The 13,183-nt window shown below is 38.5% G+C and overlaps 1 protein-coding gene and 1 non-coding gene across 4 annotated transcripts in view; one reads left to right on the forward strand and one right to left on the reverse strand.

Annotated features, from left to right (window-relative positions):
- Window positions 1-938: 938 nt before the first annotated feature.
- LOC115210924 (glutathione reductase, mitochondrial) overlaps window positions 939-13,183 on the reverse strand; it is a 31,807-nt gene continuing 19,562 nt past the window's right edge. For all 3 annotated transcript variants that reach the window (XM_029779710.2, XM_029779713.2, XM_036502396.1), the window contains exons 8-13: window positions 12,187-12,273; window positions 10,917-11,051; window positions 7,744-7,855; window positions 6,139-6,270; window positions 3,954-4,087; window positions 939-1,602 (exon numbers count right to left, since the gene is read on the reverse strand). In XM_029779710.2, coding sequence (XP_029635570.1) covers window positions 1,453-1,602; window positions 3,954-4,087; window positions 6,139-6,270; window positions 7,744-7,855; window positions 10,917-11,051; window positions 12,187-12,273 — 750 coding nt within the window. In that variant the 3' untranslated portion in view covers window positions 939-1,452. The remainder of the gene's footprint in view (window positions 1,603-3,953; window positions 4,088-6,138; window positions 6,271-7,743; window positions 7,856-10,916; window positions 11,052-12,186; window positions 12,274-13,183) is intronic.
- Window positions 12,991-13,064, forward strand: Trnai-aau. The gene has a single exon. It is a non-coding gene; the product is annotated as a tRNA-Ile (tRNA).

The raw sequence follows: 13,183 nt of genomic DNA on the forward strand, positions 1-13,183 counted from the left end.
GATGATAGTGTCCATACAGTCATGGTAGGATTTGAAAGTTATTTATTAGAGTAACTTGCAACATGTTTCATATACATGTTGAATAAGAAACCAAGTTCATGTACAGTTTGGTGCAGTTCAATGTGGCTTCCCTTTTTTTTTTGCCCTACACACACATCTTATCAATATGAGTGAAGAATGACTTTATGGGCACAGAGTGTGTATGTGTGTACAAATGACATACATACATGCCAGCAATATCTCACTCAATTTACACCCTAATATCTTAAGGACACATATCTAATCTGTATATATAGTATTCAATCCATCCAGCTGTAGAAACTCTGCCAGATCAAGACTGGAGCCTGGTGCAGCCATCTGGTCCGCCAGCCCTCAGTCAAATCATCCAACCCATGCTAGCATGGAAAGCGGATGTTAAACGATGATGATGAATGTATGAATAAAAGCCAGTATGGTGATATGAAATGTCTTTATAGGTCTACAGAGCCTTAATTGACCTTCGATTAAACATGCTAAAATGATGAAAAAAAAATAACAGACTGATATTTCTAGAAAAGAATTTTATTATAAAAATTATAAGTGCACTTGTTTTCCAGCTTGATAACAGACATTTTGAAAATTTTTAATAACAAAATCTGATAAAAAAAAAAAAAAATTCATTTATCCTAAAATGGAATAACTGTGAAAATCAACAATGAGAGATTTGGCCCTTAAAATCATATTGATTCATGATTTGCTTTTCCAGATTCCAATAATGCCAAATACCATTCTACAAGAAAATATTTCCAAATTTTCAAGTAGGGATATCAGAACCAGATGGTGGTGTTTGTTAGACCCATTTCACAAGAGTTTTTCTTATCAGCACCTGCTTAATGCTCAATAATGCCCTACCCCCACAAAATACTGCATATGTATTCAGAAGAGAGAGGACAATGTCCAGAATCTTTACAGGTCCTTTCAGATTAACGATTAATGTGGTTTATATTTGGTTTGAAGTTTTAAAGAAAATACAGCAAATAAAAACAACACATCCAAAGAGATCTGCTAAATTATATATATAAAAAAAAAAAAAGGACAAACAGATCTTTTTTAGAATTCTTAGACATTCATAGATTCACTTAACAACATTCAGGTTATTGACCATAACTGGAATTTATGGTAAATGAACTGAAGCAATATTAGATCTGAATAGTATTTGGTGGGGGCCCTTAATGCCTTTAGATTATGATCTCCAGTCTGATTTAGTCAGGGAGAATCTAGAAAGCAAATTATTTAAAGCTGCAATTTGAGAAACTTTAACAACCAAGTACCTTTACCTTAACTAGATGGATAGCTTAGAATATATATATATATATATATATATTCCACTGTCTTCTTCTGTGTGTGTAAAAATATAACTTATGGTCACACTAAACAGGATGTTGTGTAACCAATCTGAGTAAAGCTATGTTTTCATCTGAGAGTGACAAATTCTTCAGATGATGTAGGGTGTATGGCAGTGGTGTTGTCAAAGTGAGACTTGGTAGCACCCATCTTTACAGCAACAGCAAATCCTTGCAGCATCTCATCTGTGGCCATTCCAACCATATGGAGACCAATCACCTGTTAGGAGATATATTAAAGCATTACAAGATACAGGGATCAAAGTTCAATAGCTACACACAACACATATATAATCATTATGAAGTGTTGAGTAAAGCATTGGCATGGTGTGGGCTATCTGGTGTCTAATGCTGTGCAATTCCTGAAGTAGATCCAACAGAAATGTACCAAAACTGCAGATGACACCAGGTAGCCAAAACTGTGCCAGTGCTTTACTCAACACTTTAACACACTAATCAATACATATAGCCATTAATCCAAAATATTAACCCTTTCGATACCAACCCGGCTGAAACAGCCTCTGGCTCTGTAGTACAAATGTCTTGTTTTCGTAAGTTTTGAATTAAAATCTTCCCTCAAACCTTAGTCACAGTTTATGTTCCTAACACTTGCTTAATGATAACTAAGTTATTTGTTATATTTAAAATTAATTGAAAGAAACACAGAGCATCTCAAAATAAATACAGTAATGAAAGGGTTAAATATATATAAGTTGGTCATTTTGGTGTGTGTTTGTGATGTGTTAGTAGTGATATCCAGTGACCTGTTAGTATATTGGGGTGCCATAGCCTTGAGTGGATTTGGTAGATGGAAACTGGAAAGAGCCTCTCTCATATAAATTAGAAAAAAACCCCACCTTTTATCAATTCAATAATGAAAAAATTAAATTATACCATTTAGAAAAGTTACATCTTATAGAAAGATTGAATATAAGATAAAACATATACCAATGGTTAAGTAATTTATCTTATATTTAATCTTTCTAAATGGTATAATTTAATTTTTTCATTATTGAATTGATAAAAGGTGTTTTTTTTCTAATTTATATACATATATATATTATATTTTGTGAAATTTGATTTAGTATTTCTAAATAGAATTTTACCCTGTAAGTTTGGAATAATATTCTCTCATATTATTATTATATATATATATAGAAGACCCATCAAGCTGAGCAAAATCTCAGTCGTAATGGCACGTAAAAGCAGCCCAGTGTCACATAAATGGTAACCATGCAAGCAGCACGTAAAAGAACCCATTACACTCTTGGAGTGGTTGGCATTCAGGAAGGGCGTCCTGCTATAGAAAACCATACCAAATCAGACTAGAGTATAGTGCAGCCTCCCATCATGGTCAAACTGTCCAACCCATGCCAGCATGGACAACAAATGTTAAAAGATGATAATATATATTGTTTTCTTTTATTTGTTTGTCATTTGACTGCGGCAATGCTGGAGCACCAGGTTTAGTCGAACAAATCAACCCCCAGGACTTATTCTTTGTAAGCCTAGTACTTATCATATTGGCTCTTTTGCTGAACCGCTAAGTTACAGGAGACTTAAACACACCAACATTGGTTGTTAAGTGATGGTGGCGAGGACAAACACGCACACACAAACATATACATATGCATGTATAGATGGAAACTGAAAGAACCACGTTGTGTGTGTGTATATATATAGCTGGCTTTCGTGCCTGTGGCACATAAAAAGCACCAACTACACTCATCGAGTGGTTGGTGTTAGGAAGGGCATCCAGCTGTAGAAACTTTGCCAGATCAGATTGGAGCGTGGTGCGGCCTTCTGGCTGGCCAGTCCACAGTCAATCCGTCCAACCCATGCCAGGAGGGCAAACCAATATTAAACAACAATGATGATGTGAGTATTGAAGTAGAAACATGTTAATTCAGAAGATTGGTCATCGATTCTATGAGATTATCTCCCCTTCTCAGTTGGAGACGGCTGCAACTGTCGCTAGGTGTTTGCTTAGATTCTCTTAACCCTTTCGTTACTGTATTTATTTTGAGATGCTCTGTGTTTCTTTCAATTAATTTTAAATATAACAAAGAACTTAGTAAATAACTTAGTTATCATTCAGCGAGTGTTAGGAACATAAATTGTGGTTAAGGTTTAGTGGAAGATTTTTATTCAAAACTTATAAGACATTTGTATTCAGAACTAGAGCCGGTTTCAGCCGGGTTGGTAACGAAAGGGTTAAACTAAAGATAGTTTCAATAAATCAAGAATTCGTTTTGTATGGTATTTAGTAGACCTTTCTTCACTTTTGTTATTCAGATTCATGCCTCTGGCCACTCAGTTATTTTTCTTGACTTTTATATAAAAGGCACAGATACGGCTGCGTGGTTGAGAAGTTGGCTTCCCAAGCATGCAGACTCAGGTTCAATCTCACTGTGTAGCACCTTGAACAAGTGTCTTCTATAGCCTTGGGCCAACCAAGTGAATTCAATAAGCAGGGACTGAAAGAAGCCTCTGTGTGTGTGTTGGTGATGTGAGGAAAAAACAGAATTAAGTTGAAACAAAGAAAATAGCAACAATGAAATGTGTATTTACCTTCTCTTCAGGTAAAAGACAAATTAACTTCATCATACATTTCTCTTTGTGTGTGGTGATAGCATAATACATTGGTGTGAAATTGGTCTGGTAGATCTTGATTTTGGATTTGCCATGGAGTTTCTCTGCCTCAGCTGGAATGAAGACGAAGAAGAGAACAACATTAGTGAAGGCAAACTTAGCAACAACAGCTGTTCAAGAATTTGGACCTGGAGATCTCCATTTCTAGCGACTTCGAGTGCCACCTCCCTGTGGTGTCAAGCGTCGACAAAGAGCCCTCGACTACAACAAGACGACCAAATTTTTTTTTTTTACCAAGGTCTGGGGTCTCCCGCCCCTAAGCCCTAGACTATCACCTAATCACCCTTACCTGTCTTGTTGCTTAACAACACCAGCAGCAACAACATACTCTATTATGTAACCACTTATGCATACACACACACACCACCACATACAGAGCCCGTTACATGTAAAAAACTACTACAAAAAAAAAGTGTGAATAGAGAGAGAAGTGAAAAGATGGAAGGTGGGGAAGAGATTGAGAACAAAAACTAAGGAAAAGATGGGGAATAAAGTTCTATATTTAAGAGATGAGGAATTATGTACATTATTTAAATTTGACAGTTATCTGTCCTCATCTTGTTTGTTGTTAACACAACATTTTGTCTGATATACCCTCCAGCCTTCATCAGGTGTCTTGGGGAAATTTTGAACCTGGGTTCTCATTCCTAAGGTATTTTTCGATATTATTATTATGGCATAGTGGCTAAGAGTGCCGGCTACGAACCTCAAGATTTCGAGTTCAATTCCAGGCAGTGACCTGAATAATAATAACATTGAAAAATACCTTAGGAATGAGAACCCAGGTTCAAATTTCCCCAAGACACCTGATGTAGACTGGAGAGTATATCAGCCAAAACATGTTAACAACAAACAAGATGAGGACAAATATCCGTCATTTGTAAAGATGGGGAAAACACAAGAAAAACTGAAGGACTGCTACAATAAGTGTGCGAATCTGAGAGGAGAATATGTTTAATAAAATCATAATTAACTCATCCTTTTGGGTTTTTTTTTTGACCCAAAACCAGCAACCCGTCATACAACATGAGAGAAAGGATAGCAAAAAGAAAAATGTATAAGAGACAGTGAGGTATGTATGTGCCAAGGTAAACCAATAAAAGTTAACAGTGGCATTGTGTTAATGTTAAGCTTCCAAACCACATGGTTTAGAGTTCAGTTTCCCTGTATGGCACTCTGGGCAAGTGTCTCCTAATATAGCCCCAGGCTGGCCAAAGCCTTGTGAATTGATTGTGTTATTTTGTCTTCACATAGTAGTTGTAAACAAGTGCCACCATTATGAAAGTGGTGTCCTTTGTTTCCAGTCATCTGTGAAACATATCTTATGGGGATAATACCTTAATTGGAAACAAGAGGGAGTTGGTGCAGGGGAGGTATCCAACCCCAGAAAATCTGCCCCAATGTATACCTATTTCTTTACTACACACAAGGGGCTAAACACAGAGGGGACAAACAAGGACAGACATACGGATTAAGTCGATTACATCGACCCCCCAGTGCATAACTGGTACTTAATTTATCGGCCCCGAAAAGATGAAAGGCAAAGTCAACCTCAGCGGAATTTGAACTCAGAGCGCAGCGGCAGACAAAATACCTATTTCTTTACTACACACAAGGGGCTAAACACAGAGAGGACAGACAAATGGATTAAGTCTATTATATTGACCCCAGTGCGTAACTGGTACTTAATTTATCAACCCTGAAAGGATGAAAGGCAAAATTGACTTCGGCGGAATTTGAACTCAGAACATAACGGCAGACGAAATACCTATTTCTTTACTACTCACAAGGGGCTAAACATAGAGGGGACAAACAAGGACAGACAAATGGATTAAGTCTATTATATTGACCCCAGTGCGTAACTGGTACTTAATTTATCAACCCCGAAAGGATGAAAGGCAAAATTGACTTCGGCGGAATTTGAACTCAGAACATAATGGCAGACGAAATACCACTAAGCATTTTGCCCGGCGTGCTAACGGTTCTGCGAGCTCGCCGCCTACCATCGAACCCATGATTACATGGAAAATTGGACATTAATATGATAAAGAAGAAGAAGTGAGATACGTTAAAGTAAACAAATTAAAAAAAAAAGTACACTGACCTTGTGTCAATCCAACAGATCCAACTGGAGGATGGCTGAAAACAACTGATGGAATATCAGTGTAGTCCATCTTGGATTTTGCTTCATCATTAAAAAGCCGGTGAGCTAATCGACGTCCAGCTGCTATAGCCACTGTAATCAACACACAATATACAAATAATCAGCTTACAACATATACAAAATATGGTGATAGTAGTAGTGATAATAACAACAGATGCCAGTAAACCGACGTTACCTGCGTCACCTTACTGGCATTTGTGCTGGTGGCACGTGCAAAAACATTCGAGCGAGGTCGTTGCCACTGCCGCTAGATTGGCTCCTGTGCAGGTAGCACATAAAAAGCACCATTTGAGTGTGGCTGTTGCCAGTACCGCCTGACTGGCCTCCGTGCAGGTGGCACATAAAAAGCACCCACTACACTCTTGGTTGGCGTTAGGAAGGGCATCCAGCTGTAGAAACTTTGCCAGATCAGATTTGGAGCCTGGTGCAGCCATCTGGTTCGCCAGTCCTCAGTCAAATCGTCCAACCCATGCCAGCCTGGAGAGCGGACATTAAACGATGATGATGCTGTAGTGGTGATGCAGTCTTATATACTGGCACCCTGTCAGTTATGATGACAAGGGTTCCAAGCTGATCCAATCAACGGAACAATCTGCTCATAAGGCCAACGTGCAAATGGTTGAGCACTCCTCAGACACATGTACCCTCAACACAGTTCTTAGGGAGATTTAGTGTGACACAAGATGTGACAAGGCTGGGCCTTAGAATATACAGTCTAAGACAGGAGTCAAACTAGAAACCTTATTTCAAAACTAAAGGGAGTTTCATATCCTTGATTTTTGGATATATGATTTAATGAAACAGAGGTAAAACAATGTCTTTGCACCATGTACTACTGCTACGTGAGACTCCAAACGCCCTCGCTCATCTCAACAGTATACATTACTCTTTTATAAGAATTCGGGGAGTTCAACTTTTAATCCCAAGGGGTGTTACTGTCTATCACCACAACAGATAGTAACATCCTTATCCACTAAATTAAACCTTCATTTAGAAACAATTGTGTGGATGCATGTAGACATGAATAAGAAGATAAAAACATCCATGGTCACTGTTCTGCTGAACTTTCTCCTCTTAATCGACTAACTCATTTGGGAACACAAGCCCGACTGACAACATTCTCACTAGAAATTAGGAGAGATAGTTGCTTATAATTACAAAGGTGTTGAGTTAGGATTTGCACTCCAGCCTTGTAAAACCGTCACCAGCAACAACTACCCAAACAGACCCATGGGTTGGAGGGCTGCCACTCAAGTGATGCAGAGGCATCGTCTGTCAGGAGTAGTAGAGAAACACCAACAAATGGGGGATGCACTGTTACTGCACATGCTCCTGTACTACTACTATAAAATAAAATATTGATTGAGGCTGAAGACCAGGTATGTTGTCTCTGAGGAACAGTCAATAAATTGTGAAATTATCCACCAGGAAACTCCCCCACTTCGTTTTTCTATATCAACAGCACACAAGGGATGCATTTACATTCTTCTTACTTCAACCACAGCTAGGCTTTATAATATTTAAAAGTAATAATTGCTTATTTACCTGGTGTTAACTGGAATTTTCCACAAACGTCTCCTAAGGCATAGATATGACTGACACTGGTATTTTGGTACTCATCAACGAAAATGTGGCCTTTGGTATCACATTTCACTCCCTAAAAACAAAAACACATCATCTGAACTAACTGCTAAGGTGTTCAATGATATTGGAAATTATAAGCAGCAATCTAAGAAAAAGAAAAGACTAATAAATACCAAGTGGAGACACAATGGCCCAGTGATTAGGGCAGCGAACTCTTGGTCGAAGGATCGCGGTTTTGATTCCCAGACTGGGCGTTGTGTGTGTTTATTGAACTAAAAAAACCTAAAGTTCCACGAGGCTCCAGCAGGGGGTGGTGGCAGCCCCTGTTGTACTCTTTCGCCCCAACTTTCTTTCACTCTCTCTTCCTGTTTCTTGAGTAACGCTGCGATGGACGGGCATCCCGTCCAGCTGTGGGGAACAAATACGCCATAGAAACCGGGAAACCAGACCCATGAGCCTGGCAAGGCTTGAAAAGGGCGCATAAATAAAAAATAAAATAAATACCAAAGTTTAAGTACCAGAAGTGGAGCCTGCTGTTTGAAAACCTAACTCAGGAAGCACCTTTGATTCATTTTTTTTTCTCTTTCTTTACCAGACTGCATTTGAACTAGGAACTTTTATTTCTAAACTTATAATTGTGACAGTCTTATCTAGTTAATTAGATAGCATTTTTATTTACACTCTAAACTACAGAAAGATTTGGATTGGTCCTCAAAGCCAGTCCAGTTCAATTTTTGTTGAAGTTAGAGAAGTGAATGAAGGGAGATAAATCTATCCTTGGTTCCTAGTTTGAATCCAATTTGGTCCCATGTACCTATACACGAACGAGATAGCTGATAAAATTCTTGGTAGAAACTAACCAAAACAATATTGATGTAAATGTTTAAACAATATTTCATCTCAAAAATGAAGGCTAACAGTCTGCAAAACTGTAATTGTAATTTAGTAATATATTGTAATTAAGGCGCAGGAGTGGCTGTGTGGTAAGTAGCTTGCTAATCAACCACATGGTTCCGGGTTCAGTCCCACTGCGTGGCATCTTGGGCAAGTGTCTTCTGCTATAGCCCCGGGCCGACCAATGCCTTGTGAGTGGATTTGGTAGACGGAAACTGAAAGAAACCTGTCGTATATATGTATATATATATGTGTATGTTTGTGTGTGTGTGTGTGTGTGTGTTTGTCCTCCTAGCATTGCTTGACAACCGATGCTGGTGTGTTTACGTCCCCGTCACTTAGCGGTTCGGCAAAGAGACAGATAGAATAAGTACTGGGCTTACAAAGAATAAGTCCCGGGGTCGATTTGCTCCAGCATGGCCGCAGTCAAAATGACTGAAACAAGTAAAAGAGTAAGTAATATATTTTCACAAAGATAATATTAAGAGAGAATTCCAAACTTTCCATTTTTTAAAATAATATTACCAATTCTTTTCTACTCTAGGTACAAGACCTGAAATTTTGGGGGAGGGGGCCAGTCGATTAGATCGACCCCAGCATGCAACTGGTACTTAATTTATCGAACTCCAAAAGGATGAAAGGCAAAGTCAACCTCAGTGGAATTTGAACTCAATGTAAAGACAGACGAAATACCTATTTCTTTATTACCCACAAGGGGCTAAACACAGAGAGACAAACAAGGACAGACAAACGGATTAAGTCGATTACATCGACCCCAGTGCGTAACTGGTACTTAATTTATCGAACCCGAAAGGATGAAAGGCAAAGTCAACCTCAGCGGAATTTGAACTTAGAACGTAACGGCAGACTAATTACCGCTAAGCATTTTGCCTGGTGTGCTGATCCTGCCAGCTCACTGCCTTTTAAAATTATATTACCTATTTTGCAGGCCTTGAAGAGATCAGGTGGGTGCATAATAAAACTGATGCTATTTCGGTCAAGGGTTGAGTTTCATTGGCTTCTTTTAAAGCAAAGTGAGAAATACTTTACCATATTAGGTAAACTCCTTTACATACTCAAAAGTTCCTCAATACAGAAACTGCTTAGAGTTCTATTGACAGTCTAGGAAATCAAGAATTCTCCATATTAATTATACAGGAAATTCAGCAGACAATTCAAGAAACCAGGACTTTACTTCAGTTTTTCAAATCAGAAATAGCTACATCATCATGGATACATTGTCTGCTCTGGCATGGATTTTACAGCTGGATGCCCTTCCTAATGCCAACCACTTTACAGAGTGTACTGGGTACTTTTTACATGGCATCAGCACCAGTGCTTTATACAGGGTGTTCAAAAAGTCTCTCCACAGTGAATGTTTTGGTGACCGGATTATTTTCAAGGGTCTTTGGCCACCAAAATCACCTGATTTAACACCGTCAGACTTATTTTTCTGGGGAGCAAGTAAAGGATCAGTGTACAAGAATCGCCCAAAAACCATTAATGAGCCAAAAGATGCAATCATAACCATCACACGGTCCATACTGCATCAAACTCTCCAAGTTGTATTTTGAAAAATATATAGAAGAGTCAACTTATGTATTAAAAATGATGGACAACACTTTCAACACCTCTTATAAAGTTTTTTTTAAAGTCTTGTAAAGTCTAATATATTCTTTTGTAGTCTTATACCATCTTTTAAATATTTATTTTGCCATAAAATACATACTGCGGAGAGACTTTTTGAACACCGTGTATATGGAACCATCAAAGGTGCTTTTACATAGCACTGACACAGGCACTTTATATGTGGCACCGGCAAGGGTGTTTCAGACAATGTACCCATACAGATATGAATTTATAGTGTTCACAGACAAGCAGAACACATGAAAATTTTTTAAATTCTAGTGACAATGTACTTGGTGTTTAAGGCAGTATGAGCACGTTATATGTGAGGATTCTACAAACAGATGTCAATTAATGTATGGATTATTTGTAGGATTAGCGAGATTAATGAGACAGAGAAAGCGGATTAATGATTCTTTTGATGCCTGCTTCTTTCCATCTGGATTTTATCCAGACAGACAGAAAGGATCAAATGAATCAAGGGTGAGGGTAAATTTAATTCCCAGTAAGCACCTCTCCCACCACACATACTGCAAACAATAACAATAAAAAACAAAAACATTGAAGAATATATTCCATGAACAACATTTAAAAATGTAAAAAAACAAACATACAGTATTTTCAAGTCCAAGGTTTGAAATATTGGGAACACGGCCAATGGCCCACAAAAGACAGTCGACATCTGAGATGGTCCCTTGGTTAGAGCTCACTGTTAGCTGACCGTTGCTTTGCTTTTTCACTTCTTGCACCTGTAAAATTAGAATTTTGAAAGTGATGTACACCGTTTGCTACACACCTACATTAAAAACTTTTCGTAACACTAAAGAAACCTCTATGTGGCAAAACCGCTTGCTAAAAACAATTCATAAAATTTATCTTCAAACCTTAAAAAAATTCAAGATACACAAGATGAAGTAACACTACAGTTCTATATTTAAAAGATGAGGAATTATGTACATTATTTACATTTGATGGATATTTATCCTCATCTGGTTTGTTGTTAACATAAAAACACAAGTCTGGGTAAAATCACCTGTCCTGCCAGCACTGAAGGTATTTTTATTCCACGCTGTAGTTTGATGTGTGATAGTTTAGTATCTAAACTAGTCAGCCTCACAAAGGCTATGATGAAAGACCGAGACCTCTGGAGATATGCCATGACTTCGAAGACCCAACAAATGAAGTCAGTTCATGGCTTGCAGGATGGCCTGCTGTGCTAACCTTGGATCATAGAGTGACCCGCTGTTCTTGAGGAGACCTATTGAGTCAAGTACGTTAGCACCAACATCAAAATGAAAATCAAATGGAAATTGTAGTTAAGATACCCGTGCCAGTGACACGTTAAAAGCACCGTTCGAACGTGGCAGTTGCAAGCACCGCCTGACTGGCGCCAGTGTAGGTGACACATAAAAGCACTAACCAATCGTGGCTGTTTGCCAGCCTCGTTTGACCCCTGTGCCGGTGGCATGTAAAAAGCACCCACTACACTCACAGAGTGGTTGGCGTTAGGAAGAGCATCCAGCTGTAGAAACACTGCCAGATCAGACTGGAGCCTAGTGCAGCCTCCTGGCTTCCCAGACCCTGGTTGAACCGTCCAACCTATGCTAGCATGGAAAACGGACGTTAAACAGTGATGATGATTATTTGGCCAGAATATTCTGCTTGTTTTATGTTCAAACTGGCCAGAGTCAACTTCTCACACACACCCTACAATGACATCCTAAAAGTAAACAATCACATCATAAAAATCTCAAAGCTATGAGATAATGCCTGATTAATTCAAAGCAATACGAATTAATAAGGATTGCATTTGACAGTGTAACCTGTATCCTATCAGTCTTCTCAGTAAGATCATAGCTGGATATAAAATGTTCAAATACTCACTTGTGTGTGTCTCTGAAGGTTGATTTCAGAATGTTCCAGGTTCTCTGTAACTGCTGAGCTAATAGATTCATCAAATTGGCGTAGAACCTGAAATTGTGACATGGGAAATTTATTAACTTCCTGTTACAAATACATTTTAATCAAACAGCAATTAATCAAAATGTGTAGTGGTGAATAGGTAGGTAGGTAGATAGATAGATGGGTAGATAGATAGGTAGGTAGATAGATAGATAAGTAGATAGATCGATAGGTACATAGGTAGGTAGATAAGTAGATAGATAGGTAGGTAGATAGATTTATATGTTTATAGCTTTTCTGAAAAGCCAAAATAACATGAATTATAAGAAAATAAGTGCGTGGTTTGTACTGTTATCTTGTAATTCAATATTTCAGGGTTAGGACTTTTCTTCAGGAAATCTTCAAAGATTTAGTGATGTGAGCTAGCTTTTCTGCGCCAAAGTAAGTGCATGCGTGTGTGTGTTCAGAAGGTTACTTTGCATGCACAGGATAGCATTACTATAACAGACGACCAGCTACTCTGAGCTCAGTTGTTGCTAATATGTGCTCTGAGTTTGTTAATGATGATGGCTTCTCCTATCCTCAGGTTCCCAATGTTTCATTTTGTGGTATCAATAGAGACCTGAGTGTCTTGAGATAAGTATTTCCGCAAGTGTTTTTGGAAGAAAAACTGATCAGATCTGATCTCTCGCACCTTCCCTACGTCATTCAAAGAAATACATCACACAATTGAAATCTTGAAATTACAAGCCGATGCAGGGATTAATTGAAAACAATGTGAATGAGGGCCGGTTAGCTCAACTGGTTAGAGCATTGAGCTAATAACGCAAATGTCATGTGTTCGAGCCCCATACTGGCCATATTCTTATACTTTTTAGGCACAGGAGTGGCTGTGTGGTAAGTAGTTTGCTTACCAACCACATGGCTCCGAGTTCAGTACCACTGCATGGCACCTTGGGCAAGTGTCTTCAACTGTAGC

This window comes from Octopus sinensis, linkage group LG4, assembly GCF_006345805.1.
Source record: "Octopus sinensis linkage group LG4, ASM634580v1, whole genome shotgun sequence".
Taxonomy (NCBI): Eukaryota; Metazoa; Mollusca; class Cephalopoda; order Octopoda; family Octopodidae; genus Octopus; species Octopus sinensis.